This window comes from Pleurodeles waltl, chromosome 10, assembly GCF_031143425.1.
Source record: "Pleurodeles waltl isolate 20211129_DDA chromosome 10, aPleWal1.hap1.20221129, whole genome shotgun sequence".
NCBI lineage: Eukaryota > Metazoa > Chordata > Amphibia > Caudata > Salamandridae > Pleurodeles > Pleurodeles waltl.
The window spans coordinates 780,942,509-780,964,324 of NC_090449.1; the positions used below are offsets into that span (position 1 = coordinate 780,942,509).

The following is a 21,816-nucleotide window of genomic DNA, read 5'->3' on the forward strand; positions in this document are numbered from 1 at the left end:
ACAACGTCTTCATTTTTTACCTGTAAAATAATATTTTTGATTTCTTGGTGGTTGTCTTCTAATTTTTTGTTGTCATTATGTTTGTCATTTTTAGAAAGATCTCTACAGACCCTTGCAAAATGGCCTTTTCTGCCACAGTTCCTGCATGAGAATGTCCTGGCTTGACAAAAATTTGCATTAGCAAGATAATTATTGCTCCCACAGCGATAACATTTTAGAGTTATATTGGAATTGAGGCGTGATTTATCACCATTCCTAATTTTAAGTATGGCTTCATCTGTTTTGTTTTCTTTGATTTCCGAAACTTGCTCTAAAAGTGTTGGGGATTTGATTTCTTGTAAACACGTAGCTGTGTGTTCAATGGATTTAGCAATTTTGATTGCTTCTTTTAACTCAGGTTGTTTTTGTAACAGTTTTTCTTGTATATTGGGATTGTTAATACAACCTATTAACTGATCACGGATGAGGGAATCATTAAGGTTCCCGAAGTCGCATAATGTGCTTAAACCTCTTAATGCCGCTACATAGTTAGTTATACTTTCTTGTTTCCCTTGAGTGCGACAAAAGAATTTGTGGCGTTCTAACACTACATTAATTCCATCACCAAACTGTTTTTCCAATTTTATGTAAGTGATATGATATCATATTCGTCGCACTCTTCATCAAGTTCTGGTTCCGGTTCCGGTTCTTAAGACTTAGAATGTTCCAAGTGAATTAGAATGTGAGCAAGAGCTGTGAGGTGAGAAGCTGTTTGAAGATGGAGCAGTAGAGAAGGATAATAAAGACTTGCTTCTGAAACCTGTTGGGTAATCTTCTTTTCAACACTGGTGACGAGGGTGGGATGGAGCACACTATTGAACATATTAAGTACTGATATAAATGCCTAATAAAATACAGAAACTAATTACATATTAACTAACTAATTAATTAAACAAGATTACAACAATCATGTCTAATCCTTTCTTTGTAAATACATCAACCAGCAGTGTGTGATCTGTAGAAATAGCAAATTAATTTCCCATACAAAATTATTGTACTTCTTAACATACCAGAATACGCTTAAGGCTTTTTTTTTCAATCGTGGAATAATTTTCTTCAACCCCACCCAATGACCTGAAGCATACGCTATCGGTCTGTGATCACATCCTGCTCCTATATTCTGCATCAATACAGCCCGATCCCTTTTGTTCCTACATCTTTCATAATCACACATTTCTTGGTAGGATCAAAAGACCTTAAATTATCAATCTCAGTTAATTCTTTTTTGATGTTTACAAATTCTCTTTCACATACCTCAACCCACACAAATTCAACACTTTTTTAAGCTGTTTCCTCATGTGAAATGTTTTGGAAGCTAAGTTGGGTAGAAATTTTGGATGGAATTCCACCATTCCAAGAAATTATAACGAATCATCCTTCTTTCCTGGACTATGAAAAGTCATTATATTTGTGACTAAATCTTTCTTTGGAAAAAGACTTTCAGAGTTTATCCTATGACCCAAATATTCAATTTCAGTTTTTCCAAAAGAACATTTACTTAACTTGAGAGCTAAGCCATTATTATTCAATATATTCAACGCTTTCCTCACCCTCTCATCATGTACTTATTTAGTATTACCATAGATTAAAATATCGTCTTAGAAGCACTTTACACCTAAAATACTTCCAAATAACTGATACATAATATGCTGGAACACAGCAGCAGCCCCTACTAATCCGAAGGGCATCCTCACAAAGCGATATGTCCCAAATGCAGTTATAAACGGGGTGTAGTCTTCAGAATAAGGGTGTAACTTGAGTAAGTGATATGCTGCAGTTAAGTCCAAGGTGCTGAAATACCTGACACCATAAAGAAGTAAGACCATCTCAGTTATTTTAGGAAGAGGGAAATGATCACTTATTATGCACCTGTTGAGAGCTCTCAGGTCCTCACACTCCCTGATCTTGCTAGAATGTTTCCGCACAGCCACGATGGGTACAATCCACTCTGAACACAACACATTCGATCACTCCCTCTTTGCACAACTTCTTGATCTAATTCGCTACAGCATCTCTCATAGAAATGGGAATGGAGCACATCTATGCAACCACTGGCACGGCTCCCTGTTTGAGCTTAACCTGGTGTACATGCCCTTTCAAAAACCCATCTTTTCACTGAAGACTTCAGGGAAGTCATCACGAAACCTAGAAGAGTCATCCTCTTCTTGAACCTTAAGTTCTTGTATGTTGCTTGACTGTAGACTTTTTATGAAGTCCTCTTTAATCACTGTAGTGAATTAGGGGAGTTTGGATCCAGTATGATTCCCAACTTCCTTTGGTATGGCAAACTTAGTACACTGTCTCACTTCACTAGAACATAGACTTTACCTTGAATAGAGTTAGATTTAAATCTGATATCTGATTCACAATACCCCCTCAAATCTATTATTTGACCTCCATAAGCTCCTGGGACTACATCCAGTTCTTTTAAATTGATTTAGTCCCTAAGTTCTTTGTCAAATAGGTTATTAGAGATCAAGGTCATCCATGCTCCTGAATGGAATAATGTTTCACTTGTGAAACCTTCAATAGCAACATGATCCTTAGGATGTTTTTTATGTTCACCAGTAGTGAACACCGACAAAATGCAATCTTTTACAACTTTCACCGATTGAGTACTGTTCTTGGATTCCTTACAGCACTTAGCAAAATTACATTCCTTGCTACAAACCTTTATTATGGCATTCAATGTAGGACACTTATTGTATGAAGCAAAATGCCCAGCATTACTACACCTGTAACGTATTGCATTTTTGAATTTCACTGATTGACCCTGTGCAGCTTTGGTATCACTGTTTCCATAATCATTAGACTTGTTTTCATCTTCTTTTATGTTCATTTTGTTCACAGCAGTGTTTTTATTTCTTTCCAGTTCTTCAACACATGCCAATGTAAGTTCAACACGTTTTGCAATAGAAATTACGTCATGCAAAGGATGATCATCTTTCACCCATAACTCATGTCTGAGTTTGTCACTATGTCATTTTAACATAAATTGATCCCTAATGCGTTCTTCTAATTTGGAACCAAATTTGCAGGACGAGGCCAATTTCCTTAAGGATGTAACATACCCTTCCACACTCATTTGTTTTTTGTTCTCTCATACCAAAGTGATAACGTTCTAGTATAGTGCAAATTTTTGTAAACTAATGCACATCTAGCTTCTTTAAACACATTTCAAGCTCATTCAATTACGCATCTTCATCTTGCAAGGCTAGAAGAGTTTTGAATACTTCCTGACTTTCACTTCCTAAAAATTGCATTAACAGGGAAGTTTTTCTCTCACTAGAAAGGCTGGTCCCACAAACCTTCGCATAATGAAGAAATGTTTTTTTTCCATCTGGGCCATAAGATTGGGGGTTCACCTGGAGTTGTTAGAAAAAGGGCAGAGGAGTTATAATTTGCATTGTATTGGGATACTTAAACAACAAAAGCACAGCTAAGGAAGTACTGAAATCTTATTATATATATTCGAATACAAAAGTGCGATTAAAATGGAATGTAATTACCTCTAAAGGTTAATAAAGTGGTAGAATTAGACGGTGTGCCTGTTACCGTAGGAACGGTACAGGCTGTATTTACTTGGTGTGCCTGACACTGAATCAAGTATGAAAGTTGTAATTGTTTGGTGTGCCTGTCATAGTAAGGATGGTGCAGGCTGTGTTTACTTGATGTGCCTGTCACTGAAATAAATCTGAAAGTTGTAACCGTTTGGTGTTGCTGTCACCGTAAGGATAGTACAGGCTACGCCTATCCCCGAAGAAACAACACTAGGGGGGTTATTCTAACTTTGGAGGAGTGTTAATCCGTCCCAAAAGTGACGGTAAAGTGACGGATATACCACCAGCCCTATTACGAGTTCCATAGGATATAATGGACTCGTAATACGGCTGGTGGTAAATCCGTCACTTTTCCGTCACTTTTGGGACGGATTAACACCTCCTCCAAAGTTAGAATAACCCCCTAGGTATATAAATACCTGCGTTCATCAATGAAGAAAATGCAGATATTTTGATCCAGAGCGTGTGTGTCACTGCTAGAATGCTCCTGACACACAAGATTAGTGCCCGACAATGTCCTTAGTAAAATGGCTGCACTGCGTGAGGAAAGTGTTTTCTTGAGGAAAAACCCCTTGTTGAGATGGCATCAGGGCAAACGGGTACGTCTGTTTTTACAGGGAGCGGAAGGTGAAGCCTATGACTTCACTGCAATGTCAATGGAATGTTTTGACAGTGAACCCTGACAGAGTCACAGTCAGGTAACAGCCTCGTAAAATTAAATAATGCAATGACGCACAGGAAATATGCGGTCACTGTGCATTAAGAAGCCAAGTCCTGGTATCCAAAGTTCAGAGCCCAAAATTACAAGAGTAGATGGTGATGCAATAAGTAATAGTATCTAGTAGCAAACAAAGTAGCTTTTAGTGTACATTCCCAAACAGAAGATGACAAATCTGGATGTAGATTCTCGTAGTAGTGCACTGTACTATACATTTCTGGTTGAAAAAAATTATGGCTTTAAACATTTTGAAAGTTAAGGGAGATTTTTATGATGTGGATCGATGTTGATTTTCTTTATTTCAGGGCTAAAGTAATTTGTGAACTATGTTTGAAAATGTTGTCAAGATTCGTCAAACGGAGCCAATGTTATTAGCATTTATATCTTTATATTTTATCTGTATTTTTACCTGTATGTGCGGTGGAGGTATTTTGTTCATATTCCCTACTGCTGAGGTGGGTAAACTTTTCCTACAATAGGGACCATGACAAGGGGATAATATACATCCATTGTACTAGCTTGATATTCGACAATTTAGTCACCTTTTTATTTAGTCTTCATTTGCCACAAATTTCCACTTTCCATGTTCTATGATTGTTTCATAGTAAATGGCATTTCTACCCAAAAGTAGGCTTAATATTTTCATGTGTGTAAAATGCACCACAAACTTACCTTTAGCCTGTTTCACACACCCAAACTAACATACTGCAAAATCAATTTGAAAAAAATAAATAAAAATCACCACCATTTAAAAGTGAAAATATTGCAGTTTAATATCCATTTCACATGCAGTATTAAAAGGTAATATGGGAAAGACGGGACAAGGTTTAGTGCGAGATACAGATAAATGTGAATACAACAATAACAGTATTGTCAAACAAAGAAATAATAACAGTTTCTTACAAGGTATTTTCTTAATGTATAAGGCAGTTGGGCAAATATGTCTGCAGGATCTAACATACAGTTCAGAGAACATAAGTGGTAGAAAATATGAAAATAGCATTACATGAACTAGCTAAGAAATACTAGTTTTTTTTAATACAGCAATGTCCACACGTTCTACGTATTTCAAATACTTATGTTAGGTTTTTTACAGTCAACACACCAGTAACAAAATTCTACTTGATTAGATTTTTGGTTGAACCCTTGATGTCCATATTTCATGAGGTGAGGAGCCCTAATTCTATTCTGCGTAGGTGTGACTGTGTGTCATCCCTAAACAATAACCATGCCAAGAGACAGATGGTCAACAAACTCCAATGCAACCCAGTAACCAACATTATGGACTGTGTGCAATATGTGCTTTTCTGTTCTTAATTGCATATAGTTGTGTGCAACAAGAAAGAACACTAATTAGACTTGCAATATCATTTGGTCAGTTTGTATTAAAGTTAATATATGTACAAACTAACATTCAGCAGTTCTTACTTTTATCTTTTATAGTTTGATGAAAACACAAGCGAACTTAAGTGCCATATACTCCCCATAAAATGCATTAGAATAATTGATTAAAAACTCACAGTTAAAAGAAATCACTTTGCAGATATCCTTACATGTGTATGTTGTGAATAAGGGAGGCTTAAAAAATTAACATCTCACTACAGTCAGAAAACATATTTGCTGTTTTACGTGACATTATGCATCATGATCATATGAGGAAAAGGCTACACCAGTTGCTATCAGGAATTGAGAAGGAGGAAAGGTTAAAACTAACCAAAGGCAACTAATGTTGTGAAAATATTCGGTCATGCAGTGCTTCTGAGCCAGATCGATGAGGCATGGACAAGGAACAAACCAGAGACAAATCTCCAATAATAGGAAATTACATAAATACCTGACACTACGAAAAAAGTATAAAACGACATTCATTTGAAAAATAGGCGTTAGTTACTAATCACAGTAGATAGCGGTGGCTACAGCTTGAATAACAATAGTAGTATTATGTTGCTGTTTTATACAGTAGAAAACAGTAACTTTTGAAGCGTATAAAACAGGGCTTACTTTAACTTTGTTCACTGTGTGAAGGACATTAAATGGCTTAGCTGGAAATATTCCAATTTTTGACCTAGAGGACACACTAGATGTCAACGGCAAACAAAGAAGTTTTAAAGTCCCAATAATAGGAAAAGTACCAAAAATCCCAAATTCCACTGCCCTTGTCTAATCCTACACCTCTTTAAATTTCAGGCAACAGTCACCTTCCCCTAAAATGCCCCACAAAAATATCACAAGGTCAACTGTTTTTAGCAGTTCAGTCCCCAACAATGCATGTCACCATACAACCACCATGGGTTTCAGACACCAGTGAGGTCATTTCCAGTGTCCCTCAAGAGTTTATTTCTCGAGTACTATTTTGCAATTACCTCACACCCCTAGCTACTGTTTTGCTTAGTTTTGGGGAATGTTTTTTTCATTTAGGACAATGAACACCTACTCGTTCTTAAACTAAAAAACAGGGAGGAATAAGGAAGGTCCAAACTGTGCTCAGTATTTATCTTTCAATATCTTAAAACCAAATCCTTGACAAACCAAAATTCTCCTTATCCTCTAAGAACAAACCTCTTGGGTCATATAGCTTTTGTCCTTTACTGATTGACCAATGCCCATCCTTTCTACAGTAGTGGACATAGGAAAAGTATTTTTTATTCAGAGTTAATGCTCAGGCTATGGATTAAGTCAGACATGGAATCTTGTTACCTCCTATTTATTTTTAATGCATTCTTCCATTTTCTCTTCCCTGTATCAAGGAAAGGCTATGAAATGCTTTGTCACAACCAGAGTTCGGCAATTATGTCATCCTGTTTTTCCTGGTTCTGAAAATGGCAGCGGGGCTTCTTCAAAAACAAAGTTGATATGAATATCTGCCTTGCACTCTATGCCATAGACTGACTTTGTACTCAAAAGTGCAGTACATTTGAAACACTCTACCGACAGTTGAAGATTTTATGACAGTGTATCAAAACTAATTCAGTATATGGATCCAGTAATGTTTTGTGGGTCGGTGGCCCATTGTACACACTTAGAATACCTTGCTTCTAAAAGTTCTGCGTTGATGGCAGAGTCCAATTTGTGATGATGTGGAGATCTCATACTCTTCAACTGCACATTAAATCAAATCAACGTAATTCTAGTGAATAATAACAGTCTAGCTTTCTGGTTTTTAACTTGCTGAATTCAAGTTAATATCTTTATTTAAGAGAGCCATAAGACCAGGTGCTTTGTGCAAATAAAAACAACATACAATTTGAACAGAAATGTTGTACAATAAAGGAATGCTCACCCTTAATCATGGGTTTCATGCATACCACTTGGTCCCGGTTCTCTCTTCTCTACTTTCTCTGACCCAGGCTTCCCAGGGTGACTCAGGCTACCTTTGACACGTTATGAGTAGTCCACTTGCTCTTCCTTTCTTGGTACTGCCTTAGTAGCAAACATTTTTATCACAGAAAGGTGTGCTTTAAATGCTGAAATTAGATAGCAAATGTGCCTGAAATTAACTCATCAAGGTCTCATTAGGCCTTCAACGTTACTCGAAGACATCAGTTTTTCACTGACCAGCTTACTTTTACGCCCTGGGTTAAGCTCTGCAAACCTTTAACACTCTAACCATAATTCCTACATTCCATGCCACACACTCAGCTGGACATTCTTTTCGAGGAAACATTGCACTTTCAAGGATAATCAAAGACCTCTGTTTTTGACTGGCCAGCCGAAGTCTGACACCCACGGTTGAGCTCTACAATCTTTGGACTCTCTAGCCTTAATTGTACATTCCATGGTGCACACACAGCTGGATATTCTTTTAGAGGTCTTGCACACTGGCACTGCAAAGGCTCTCTGTTTCTTCTGGACAAATAATGACAGAGCCAGATTTAGGATACAACTTAAGAACTGGTCACAAAGAATTGTTTCCTCAATAGTAGTCAGTTTGGTGATGCCATGTTAGCTGAGATTTATAAATCATCTCTAACATAATATGCAGCCTGGATTGCACATTACAATGCTCACATGTAGATGATGCACTTGCCCTGCCCTACATGCAAGTGACATGAGGTAGATCTATAGAGAAGAACATGGGGCATCCACCACAAAAGAAGTAACCCATCAATTCAAAAACATTAGCCATACATTAAGTTGCTTGATGGAATACAATGTTCAAATCTCTAGAAAGGCTAAAGGAAGGGAAACTTGAAACAAACATGAGTATCTCACAACATTCCTCACAGATGATACAATAGTACATATTAAACACAAATGTTAAGACCTACACTCCTTATGTGGAAGACAAATGGTTTTAAAAGTAGTCCGATGCTAAGGATGATCATGTGGCCTTTCAGAGGTCTTGTATATTATGAGAAGTGCAGAAGATATGAGACATGGAAAGAATTGTTTCAATTATGTCATATTTAGATAACTTCAAACACGCTTTAAAAAAAGTCTATTTTGCATTTGCGATCTAGTCTTCTCAGGTAGATAGCTAAGCATTGAAATGCAAATGCCTGTGATGTACAGATAGTCCCTTTTTCTCCAGTTCCTCTTTCTGTCTTAGATAGTTCCTCTTTCTGGTTGGTCAATTGTTTTTAATATATGATGCTTTATATTACCAGTAACAAATTTTGCTCCGCTTTGTTATCCGCCTTACTGGTATTTTAAAATCACATATAACATCACAGTTTATGCTCAGTAAGACTTTCACCATTCACAGGGTTTCATTTGCTTTACTTTAGTCATGTAAAAGTAAGCCAAAGCAGGTATTTTATTTAATCTATGAGAGACACATTCTAACTAAAATAAAAAGTGTATTTATCACTATGTTTTTCATTCTTTTGTTCTGCATGATATATCGAAAGTAGTGGTAGGTGGGAGTAACAAGATGAAAACTTCCTCTCATTGTCTTCTACTAAATCCGAACATATCAATAAACCATTTCTAATGATGTCACAGGAAATAAATGCAACAGTTAAAAAAAAAAAAAATTGTAAATCATTTATATTCCAGTCTTATCAACTGAACACCCACATTTGTGAGCATTTGAAAAATTAGAATCACATCAAAATATTGGTGTCAGCAGTATCAACATTTTTCAGCACAGAAATCTGTTGGCTGAATGTATTGCACATAATGTTATATATTGAAATAAAACTGACAGCAAGAAAAATTAATTTAGTTGGTAAAATACATTGTTAACATCAAGCACTACACAATTTACCACTGATGAGTGAGTAAAGCAGTCAAATTCGAATAATATTGCCTAAATCTAATATTGCAGGGACAAATCTGTTTAACTGATCCACCTACTGGAGGAAACACTAGGCAAAGTAGGTATTCTATAATTAAAACACACAGGTGATGCAGTTTTTAGCAGTGACGTTTAACAACCATTTTGAAGGAAAAAATGCAAAAGGAATTGATAAATTCCTTAAATGTTAGCAACAGGACAGTAAGACATGTACATTTTCATATTTTCCATATATTAGCTACAGTCAAAGATAAACCATAATTTGATCTGATGTATTTATCCATTCTCTCCAACCATAGCATATTTCAACTTCTATCAACAAACAGCTCCCGGTTTTGAGGTGAAACTGTAGCCATTCTGTTGGTTTTTAAAAACACACAGATTCTGCATCTGTAATCTGATCAGGGCTATCTCATCAATTTACTAAACCACAATGAGGTTTAAAGCCAACCTGACCATGCTTCTGTGTGCGTACTGCAGCCAGCATCAAAGTTCCTGTTCAGAGAGGTAATCTATTGAGGGCAGTATATTCCTCCCTGCATATATTGGATCTATACTTACTTTTGTATGGATGCTACAGCTTGAGCAAAAAGTTGGAAAAAAATATGGTTAATTGTGGATGGAACAGCCAGATGTTATTTCTTCTGCAGAAAGGGGTCAACAATGTCTCTAATATTCAAAGGGGCAAGGTTCCACACTAGGAAAGCTTGAAAAAAAAAAGCTCTTTCACTGCAGCACATATTTACACATGAAAAAATGACTAACTGTTTAGATGATGAGAAAATGTCACATGCTGTATGGTTTGGTGAAAATTAGTATGTGAGTAAAGGTGATCCATGACAATTAACATTTAAATGATCAATATCCCTGGCGAGCCACAGTTATAGTGGACTTCAAATATCATTGAGGATCGTAAAATGCAATAAATAGTTAAGGTGAGGTTGCTGCGGTAAAGGCTTTGTTTAATTAACATGTATATAAATGGTTGGAGCTCCAAGATTGGTGCACTGCAGACTACATGTAGCAACCTCACTAGCAGTTTGTAGATACTTATTCATGCAGGAGAGAGATGCTGATGTGATCTGGCCACTGCTGCACCCTGCAGAATGTGGTGGCAAAGGCCAAGGCAAATGGGAAGGCACGTTAATAAATGTGGGATTCATAATCCAAGCGTTTTAAGGCAATAAAACAAGTAGTTTATATTACACTGCATAAATGTAGACAGACCTATATAATTCTATTATATTTAGATATCAATATACAAACATTTTGAAATCAGACAAAGGTTTTTTTTTTTTACACAAATATGCATATAAAGAGACTATAGCCTAACTATTCTTACGTTCACACTTGTACTCATGTCAAATCACCCTTCTGACATCCACATAATGTGGCAAGAGACACACATATATGTAATGATCTAAATAAGGTTTTGAGGAGCCATCTCACACAGTAGATGTCAGTGTATGAATTATTGTCTACATCAACTAAATCGGGAATCGGAAAAGAACTAGGATTTTATTTCTTCAAGAAAACTTGGTCTTTAACCCTTTTGATGTAGCGGTACTACAGATTAACCATATATTTAATCATCTGTAGCAAGTTATGGTGTGCTATTGACCAATAATATCATAAAGGGGGTCTACTAATAAAATCCTTCAAAACATCAAACTGGTATTAGTAAATTCAGATAATTTGAGAAATTACATTACAGGAACATAATAATATTAGTAAATATCAGCTGCGTTATGAAGAAACATAATTTGAGGTCAGCTATGTTGTATTTTTATATTTGATAATGTGATTTAGTGCGTCCATTATTGATGTAAAATTCATGAATTTCTCGAATGACAATTTCCTCACGTCACTGCTAAACCTGAAATGATACTTTAATCATATGGTATAATTGGAAGAAAATGGCACTCTTTAGTGTGCCAAGCCCATGCTATGGCAAAGCAAGATGAGGGCACCACTCAAGACAACTCCTGAAAGAGATGGCAGTTTATCCATCCAAGTAGTAGATGCAGTACCAGGGCTGAGGAAGGGGTCTGACAATTATACTTCGCCCTGCAGAAGCATGTTTTGCAACTCAAAGATATATCGGAGGCCATGGTATGAAACAGTATTTGTGTATTCCAACAGACTCCATTTGTATATCTTTCTTTAGCTAGCACATAAGTTAGAAATGGAGTGAAGAAATGAAAGAATTTCTGAACTGCAATAACACCTCAGTATATATATCTCACACATGAGGTTCTGTTTCATCAAATGGGGAAGATGTTCTACATCATGTTGAGGGGTACACAGGGTGTGTTAAAGTGTCAAGTAATTTGGGTGTCTTCAGGCCATGAAAGCTAAGTCAATCGCAACATTTCAATATGACATTTTTATAATACAATCAAAAGTATTTAAATATAACTAACAAACATGAACAAAGTAAAATATCTATTACTGTGTAAGAGCAATGTTAATTATTTAAGGTGCTGTACATTTTATTACTATTCAAATGTGCAAGGCAATTTTCAAAAGTATCAGTTTGTAGTCACCCCATACTATTTGTGCTGAGCGCGTTCCATTTGGAAATGTAAACAACATATCTATGCATCTCTTACTTTTCTTAAAAATTGATTTAAAATCAATAAAAGGAGATCAAAGAAATAACTATTTAAATTTTTCTCAGCCTATGTGGATGCTACTCATAACTGTCTTGAATTGCTTTTTTGGCAATCTCAGGCTGACAGAAAAAGATTAGCTGTGAGAGAGGGTATAAGATACAGGGGATTGAGGAAGTAATGCTTTCAAGCTTCTTTGATAAAATTGATAATCTGATAAAACTAAGTACTGAAATGCACTATTTTGAATTATATTTTTGTCTGATTAAAGGTTAGTTATTTAAAAGTCAATTTAACTTTTGCACATCATTGAAACATTGGCATTTTCAGCATGGCTGCACAAAAGAAAATATGGATTCACAAAGTATTCATATATGGCTTTACTTTTTTAATCTTGAGGTACAAATTTAGCAATAGAGGTGGACTTTTATGCAGAGGAACAAATACTGAGAACAATATATATATATATATATATATATATATATATAGTCACTGAAAATAGTTCTATAGAGAGGGGCTCCCAGTATACTAGTAAATTCATCAGTTAAGGTTCCTGTGTGATGTTAATAGTGCATTTTCGCACATAGTCGCATAGTGAACCTATGTAAGGTTAGCAATAAATTGTAGTGAATGGGTGCAGATGACCTTGTGGGACATTAAGGTTGCTAGAGTATTTTTGGCTTACCTGTTGAACTTTAATTCTTTGTTACCTTAAAAATTGATACGGAATCTTGGTTGGGTCTAAGCCTGGAACCATATTGCCAATTGGTATTTTAAATTCCAATAGCATCCATAGAGAGAGATTGTTGAGGCCAGTTATTTAAGGCATATTACATTCAGTGAAGTGTTGCGAAGTCATTCTTAAATGGTGTGTGAAATTTAGTGCTCCTATAGTTTGAATGGAAATCAACTGCTTTGGGACCATCTCCAACCTTTCCCCTGTTTGTCCAACCTCTAATAATTGTAGAAACACAATTCATAGTGACACAAACACTGTTTTGGCTGCAATTATGTGGAGAGTGACCAAAGATTCCAAGCCATCATATGTCAGTAAAAGTATATCTATACGTGTACCTTTAATGTGAAATACAAAGATTGCACTGTGAGGTTAAAAATATGGAATGCAAGGGAATACAGCCACACCTTAGAAATAAGAGTATATTGGAATTCCTGTTAATCAGATGTTTTGAAGCTACAGAAAAAGTGAACAAACACACATACGGAGAAAAATGGAACGTGATTTGATTCAAGGGTTTCATATGCACATTGTTTTAGGAGAAACACAGCAAAATTATAAGTTCAACTTTGTCACAAGATGTTTCACTACTAGAAGGCATCCCAACAGAATAAAATAATTCAGTTTTGCCACATTCTTTATGCATTGTTTTTCCCCAAAAGATTTGTCTGCGGTGTTCAGTGCAAGTTCCCATTTTCGTTTGCATTAAGCACAGTCGAAATTACCATGGTGGAACAGTCAACGATAGTATGCCAAAAATTCTTAATATCGTAGTCTTCCTTGTGTGCTTCATAACTAAGATGTTTGCCAAATATTTTTTATGATACACGTATAAGCAGTACCCTTGAAGCACTGATCTCCTTCACCAAAGGATGAGACAGTCCAACTTGGCAAAACCTGGTTCTTTTCTCAGGTCCCAGTAAGTTTCATTGCTCACCCAGGATTCATCTTTAGATTTTCTGCAGAAGATTGAGAATTGTCATTAGCGTACATAGTGATCTATACTTTACACAAGAAGTTTGTAATTGTTATCCAAGCCTAGAACTTGGACATATCCCTCCGACATGACCACTTCTCACTTACCCCCCTTCAGTCAATCTCTCTCAGCTAAGAGTGGTAAAGTGTTCTGCTCTGAAGCCCGATGTAGGAGGCAGTGTTTGAAACTTAACAAGGTTAGTAGTTCATCTTTCCACAGTAATACAATAGTTAGCCCCCCAGTCACATACATTGGCTAGATGACACAAATTTGCATGTTTACATTCTGTGCAGCTGACAGACCATTAAAACAAAATTGTCATTATGCCCAATTTACGTAAGAGGCTACTAATAATTATGGGGTATGTCCAAGCACTGAACTGTACAGTGTATTTTGATACGCTATGTATATTTGTAGACCTCTGTACAGTACTCTGAAGCACAGGAGGATCCATGTTTAAATTAATGCAAAAATGAGTAAGCAACTGGAGTAGCGTACATTTGGATCCACCCGTACACGTCACATATACACAATATATATGTGCACTTAGCACTACATACTTTGTTTGTTCTAATGTTATTAGTATAAAGTGATGCACTTAAACTCAGTAGTGGAATGCATTCACTGGAGGAATAGAAAATCATATACACTGTGTCCCTTAACCTTATTAAATTAAATATACTCTTTTGAAATGGGATAGAAACCATCCTCAGATTATTAAATTGTATTTACTTTAGAAACAAGAAGAGTTTATGTTAACGTGTGCTCTGTTTTCACATTTGCATTTAAAACGTGGTTCTCAGTTGCATTTTTATGTGCATTCAAAGTTGTGTGCACAACTGACACATTAAATGTGCACCATTGAATATATGTTTAAACTTGATATGACTATGCCTGAAATTATTTTGATGTGAAATGTTATTTTCCATTTCTGCTTGCATGTCTTCTTCTTTGCAGGAACAGTCACATGAATTGGTAGCTTGGGAATAGATGTTACATTGTACAAGTGATAAAGTGCCTGAGAAAGACCTTGATGAGGAACATGGAGAAATGGAGTGTTAACTGACTATTCAGTAATGTATTGAGGATTTACAGGTGCCCAAGGCCAATGGCATTCTCAGGACTGATCTGGGAGAATCTGTGTGCTGTGGGTCACAATGTGAGAATGGAAAGAACAATGGAATTAATAAGGGGTAATGCTTAGAAGATTTGTGTGGTTTTAACTAGTGTTCTCACAGGTTGATGTGGGCCCATTATTCCTTTGGACTTAGAGAGGCGCAGACCTCTATGCTTTCTCTTTCTTCTCCTTAAGCTAACACTTATTTTTTTCTCTAGGAGACTCTTGGCCCAGCTTCTGAAATGCTGACATCTTCCTTGGTATGCAAGCACATATACATTTTCCTTGACATTTTTGAGATTTTGCCAGATTCTCATGTTGATCATGGTTAAGAGAGGATCAAAGCCGTTTCTCGGAGCACCAGATTTTATTCCTTACATTCAGTACTGCAGTAAATTAACTTCTGGTTTGTCTCATGGTAATTCGCCTAAACTTCTTCAGGTTATTTGGTTATCCTGTTGTAATCTTGTATTTACACAGTATGTTTTTGAGAGTGATTTATATTAACCTGACTGTTAACTTTGAATATAATTCCTTAACTTTATTCCTGAGTACTGGTCCTCACTGTACAGCTTAATGTGCGACATAGTTAATCGGAAATTGTTTTAAGCCAACCCCTTTCACCTCTCGACTCGACAAGAAAGAACCATCAGATAACCTATTTTGAGAAAGTGGCACAGCGCTTCATCACAAGTAACATGCCATTTTTGATTTTTTTTTAAATCAGCAGAAAGTTGATCAGCAGAAAGTCTGAGGAGGCACGGAAGGAGGGAGGTGAACCCAACTTGCTCGGAAAAGGGGAGGAAGAATTGGAAGAGGTACAGTAAGAGGAATACAGGCCCAGATGGCCGAGCGGGATGAGGGGGAAGACCCATTATATATACTGGTGTCACGCAGACTGGAGGGAAGCTTCCCTTACCCGAGTCCCTCTTGTTGGCTCGTGACCTTTCTCACCCCTTCACTTAGTTATAGTGCAGGTTGGGTGCTTTACTAGAGACAAATGAAATCAGATGAAATACAGTAATAGTTGTTACTACTGGACCCTCCACCAAAGATATAAAACTTTATAACAATCTTACAGCTATCCAGGTTTTGAGTTAGTGGATTCCGGCTGTGACGTGCTCAGTAACAGATTGGAGGGGGTACCTGCCCCAGAGTACTGTGGGGGGCACATGTAAGGGGCGCAAAAGCATCAAGATATATAATTCAATGGACTGGTGATGGTTTAAAATTTGAAAAGAGTAGGCACTAAGTTGGCTCCACCAGCAAGAGCGGCACTAGGCTTTCTTGTTAGGTTGGCAGGTGCTATGGGTTGTCACGGAGGCAGCCTGTGTAGGCCTGGGTGAGCTTGTGGCCCTCGGGCGCATCTGCAGTATGGAAGAGAATGAAGGGTGCCTCTTCGACTCAACGATGAAAAGGGCACTACGAGATTCACAGATCAAGGGTCGTGCTACTGCTAAGTTTTTTAAACTGGTATATAATTTGAGGAGTAAGCTCCCAACGGTCCCTGATAAAATTTCAGATGCAAGTCCAGACACAAGAGGACCCCCTCCCCCCCCCCCCCCAGATGGCTCTCCGCTCCACCTCTATTTCTCCTCCGGCTTTTAGTTCGACTCCCCGATACCTGCATTGCAAAATATTAGTCTGGGTGCAATTCATGATGTGGAGTACACTGAGCTGGCAAACGATAGTTGAGGGGAGTGTGAACCTGGATAAAATTGACAACTCCAGGCAAGAACTTTTTCCACCCAGGGCAAAAAATTAGACTAAGGCCTGACACCAGTGGCACTCAGGAGAATGGAAGCAGACGTACGCAGTTATACCCATTATTTAATATCAGGGGAGGTAAGGAACTTAAGGAAACCCTGAAGGCAACTCAGCGAAATTACATGATGGCAAAAGGCAGGCAGGATCAACAAAATCCAATATTCATTGAAGACCGCTCCCTGCCCAATGTTCAACGCTACTCAGACCCCTTCACATCCGGTGGTATGGTGCCAAATGCATCCCCCAATGTCTCTATGGATAACTGGCCTTTTCAGCAGGAGGTCAGAAATACAGTTGTCCCTCTACGGATTGATCTGGGGAATTCCGTAAGGTAATCAAACCCAGGAGGAAAGAGTAAAAGAAGGGAATGTCAATGCCCCAACAGAAAGTTTGCTTCTTCAAATTCTGAGTGAACTAAAACATTACAACTGTCACAAGAAGAGGCAGATCTATAGACTGAAGCACAGGTAAATCTGATAAGTAACAACATGTAGCAATTGAGCACTCCTATCAAGGAGGTAAAGCAACGAGTTTCAGACCTGGAAGATGGGGGGACCCATCTGGAAACATCCCTCTCCAAATGTCAATCAGAATTAATGGACTTGCAGATTCGGATGGATGATGTGAAAAATCGATCACGTAGATCTAATTTACGGTTTATTGGGGTGCCAGAAGGTCGTGAAAACAGGCAAACTGTGATTAAACGAATTACAGAGTTTATAAGCCAGCATGTCCTCCCTGAATAAGTAGACAGAAACCAAGACCTTACTATAACACAATCTCATCGAGTACCAGCAGCGCAGCCTCCTAGTGCAAAATATCCTCAAATGATTCTGGTGAACTTTGGCGATTATTGTATCAAAGAGCATATGCTTTCACAGGCAATTAAAACAAAGGCATATCAGATTCCAGGTGACTACACTATTCAAAATGTTTTCAGATATGTCTGCCTTAGCCGCACGGAGGAGGTGGGAATTTAAGGAACTGATCCCTGACTTTCAAAAAGCAAGGGCCCCTGCAGGCCTCGTACAGCATTCAAAGCTTAAAGGTTTTTTTTTTTAAGGGTTGGTCAAATATACTACAAACGGTTGACACAGCCAAAACCCTTTTGAAATCAATACAAAATGTAGACGGGGGAATCAGGGTAGCAGAATAAGTAGCTATGGTAATGAACTATGCGAAAGACCGGGGGTAGCACACTCGTATCAGAGACCGTCATAAATAATTCACTATTATCTCCTCTCTATTGCTCATTAGGGTGCCAGGTCAAGGCGTCTTTTTGGGACTAGGGGAGGTTTGGGGGTAGTAGGTTGAAGCTTGATCACAAAGGAAGTGGGGGTGGGAAGTGGCCCCGAAGTGCCCAGGTGGGAGGGCTTCAAGTGTAGGTCACAAAGAGACACAGAATAGGGGAGTGCTAGGGGGAGGGCTTAGTTATTGGAGAAGGAGGAAAAAATAGATTCTAAAGATGATTAAAGGAATTATTATTGGGGAAGGGGAAAAATTAGATTTTAAACATGAATAAAGCAATTGTGTGCTGGTATAGGTCAAAATGTTGGAGGGGAACTAATGAGACTAAGAATCTCAAAACAAGGTGGCTTAGGGAGAGATTTGAATCAGCTATTATCCTTGAAGCATACTTATTTGACTGAATGGCAGGGTTGAATTTTACACTAAAGGTGGTCTTTTGGGATGTTAATGGCCTAAATAATAGGAAAAAGAGGGCTAAAATAGAAGCTTGGGTTAAAACAGAAAATCCCTCACTCATTTTATTGCAAGAGACTCCTATTCCCGCCAAAAAACTGGGGGAATATGTCATGTTTAAAAACTGGGTGGACTATAAGGTGCTCTCAGCGGCTCAAGCAGCTCATAGGGGCACTGTAGTCTTTTCTGGTCAAGGGATTTGGGGCCGGAGTGCTTGATCTTGTTAACGATAAAATTGGGTGCTGGTGATGGGTGAGTTGCGTAATGTTCACTAAGAGTCTTACGTTCGTAAGTTTATATGCTCTGGTGGAAGATGTTACTGGGCCGAATGAGGATTTGTTTTTACAAGTCCCTGGCAAAATTATTATTGGTGGGGATTTTTTTTTTTTTTTTCAGGATCCGCATATGGATTCCTCAGTGAAAGGGAAGAAACAATCAAAACCTAGGGTTGCGAAAGTTTTTCAGAACTATTTAAGATTGCTGACCTGATGCGGATCACGTTGCCAACTAAAAGAGATTATACATGCCTCTCCAGCCAATTCAAAAGCTTGTCTCGGATTGATTTTTTTTTGTTATCTACAACATTGAACTTTAAGGGCCAGCAGTCACTGCACAGTGGCCTTTCAGACCATGCTATCCTTATGTTGGAAGTACTGGTGGAAAGCGACATGCCTTGACTTAGAAGGTGGACATTTATTAGGCAACATCTTCAAGAAGAAGGATGGGTTCAGGTTTGTAAAAAGGAGATTAGAGAATTCCTTAATAGAAACCACAATTCAGCTATCCCCAGTCCTGTGTGGGACTCCTTGAAAGCATATATAAGAGGGATTGTGATTGCAAAGGATGCTGCTAATAGGCATATCAATAGACAACAAGGCCAGGCTTTTGAAGAGGAAGTGCACAAGAGACTAAACAAATACCTTAAGTAGCCTACAAGAATGAAAAAAAAAAACTATTAGATCAGGCTATGCAGGCATTTTCCAATCAGTATTTTAGCAGGTCTGAGGGGATATACCAGGCTCACAAGCAAAGAGTGTACAAGGAAAGTAATTTCACAGGCAGATTCTTAGCCTGGAAAGCACCTGACCAGGTGGCTAGTAATATGATCCACGCATTTAAGTGCTCAGCCACGGGGGGTAAGATCCATGGACCACAGGAAAATGGGAGAAACTATGCTAGAACATTAAAGTCAAATGTATAGTCATAACCAAGTGGTCGATTCAGTAGCTATCAGGGACTTCTTAGGTCGGCTGGACATCCCCACTTTGTCCAAGGAAGACAGGGATGCTACATCTCGCCCGTTTACTAAGACAGATCTTGTGTGGTGAATAATCAAAAACCTTTCAAATGGTAAGGATTGCGGCCAAGACTGCCTCCCAATGGAATTTTTCAAAACTTCTATTGATGTGTTGGCAGACTATTTTTTGCTCATAATCAATAATATGCTAATGGAGGGCACTATTCCGAACTCATTTCGTGCAGGAAATGTATTTAGCTTTTTAAAAAAAAGATAAAGACAATGAAGATCCTAATTCATATTGACTAATTAAGCTCTTAAACTCCGACTATGAGATTGTTATGAAGCTTCTGGCTAATCGTCTTAATTCAGTAGTTTATTCAGTAGTTTATAAAGTGGTTCATCACACTCAGTTGCTAGTTGACGTCCAGTAATAAACCGATTCTAATACACACTTTCTGGCTGAGGCATTAGATTATTTTTCCATCAATAATATCCCCACTGTCATTCTTTTATTGGATGCAGAAAAAGGTTTTGATCTGGTGGTATGAGATACGCCGTTTGATATATTAGCTAAATTTGCGGTTCCATCTCAGATCTCGGGGTCGGTACAAAGAATGTATCAAAATATGGAAGCCAACATAATAATTAACTCTGCAAATGTGAGTAAACTACAAGTTTGCAGAGGCACTCGGCAGGGATGTCCCCTGTCACCTATACTGTTTGCTTTGTTTATTCAACCATAGGCTATTGCAATTAGACAAAATGAATCGATCCGCCCTCCCATTAACAAGATGGGGAAGATTAAGTTGTACGCTGATGATATTTTATTCCTTGATAATAACAAAAGGTCACTGGAAAAAACCTTCAAAATATTTGCTCTGTTTGAGGAAATGGGGGATATGAGGTAAATATTTTTTTTAAAAAAGGAAATTATCCTCTGTGGGTGCACCCCCAGTAGTTACTCCTGAAATTGATGTCCTGTAAGAACTCCCGACCTAAAAGATACCTATGGGTTAGATTCTCTTAAAACATTTAAGATCTTTATGATCTCAGCTTTGCTGCCCTCTTTCCTAAAACTCAGGCACTATCAGCTTAATGGGGATCACTTCCTCTACCTATTTTAGGGAGGGTCGCTCTGATTAAAATGGCAATTCTGCCACTGTTTAATTTCTTATTCGCAGCCATCCCATGCGTGCTAACCTGCCCCTTTTTTAGGAAACTGGATTCAATATTTCTATCGTCCATTTGGCGCAATAAAACTGCTTGAGCTGCACTAAGCACTTTATATGCGGATTTGGAAAAGGGCAGCCTGACACTCCCCAATGTCAAAGACTACTAATTCGCATGTTTTGCACAATAAATGGTTAAATTTAAGGGAGCATCACCCAATGGCGGCCTATTCCTGCAAGATTTTTAGGAATTAATCTGTAGGGAGCACAGAATAAGGGATGCTGTACAACTAGTGAAATCCCCAAAGAAAGTACGTTATAAGACCTTGAGGTGGTTTCTTTAGAAGGAGATCAGATTTCTTTTGGAGATCCGTGATCCCATATGCGAATACCTTCACTCCCCTGTCCGAATTAATAATGAGACCTGACTCTTGACTTAATCCGGATATAATTAGGAAGAGGGAATATGCTGGATTTGGGAAAGTTGGAGATTGTTTAGCTGGTGATAAGTGGGAAACCCTGGTCAATATAGGGGTATCTGTACAAGGCAACATTTTGCTTATGGGGTCTTACAGAACTATGCTTAAGAGTCTTGCCGATTTGGATTGTTATCAGATACGGAATACTCTAAATATAGTTAAAAAAACGGGTAGACCCCTTGGGGATAGACGAGCGGGTGAGTGGAGAAGGCTGTTTATAGATCTGAAGGGCCCAGATCTCTTTTTAAAAGCAACTAGCAAATGGGAGCAACATGAAGGGCTAAAATTAACAAAGGATATATGGGAGAAAATTAATCTGTTACGTTTGAGGGTATTGAGAGGAGCCAATTGGCGTAGACTGCTTTATTTTAGCAAATGGCTGCTCTATTGTACCCCGCGATTTCTAGCCCAGGTCAATCCCAACTGGTCTAGCTACTGTTTTCGATGTCATGTGGGGGTCATA

The 21,816-nt window shown here is 38.0% G+C and overlaps 1 protein-coding gene across 7 annotated transcripts in view; it reads right to left on the reverse strand.

Moving 5' to 3' along the window:
* Positions 1 to 5,064: 5,064 nt before the first annotated feature.
* OSBPL3 (oxysterol binding protein like 3) overlaps positions 5,065 to 21,816 on the reverse strand; it is a 911,347-nt gene continuing 894,595 nt past the window's right edge. For all 7 annotated transcript variants that reach the window (XM_069211408.1, XM_069211401.1, XM_069211406.1 and 4 more), the window contains one exon: positions 5,065 to 13,863. In XM_069211408.1, the coding sequence (XP_069067509.1) occupies positions 13,767 to 13,863 (97 nt within the window). In that variant the 3' untranslated portion in view covers positions 5,065 to 13,766. The remainder of the gene's footprint in view (positions 13,864 to 21,816) is intronic.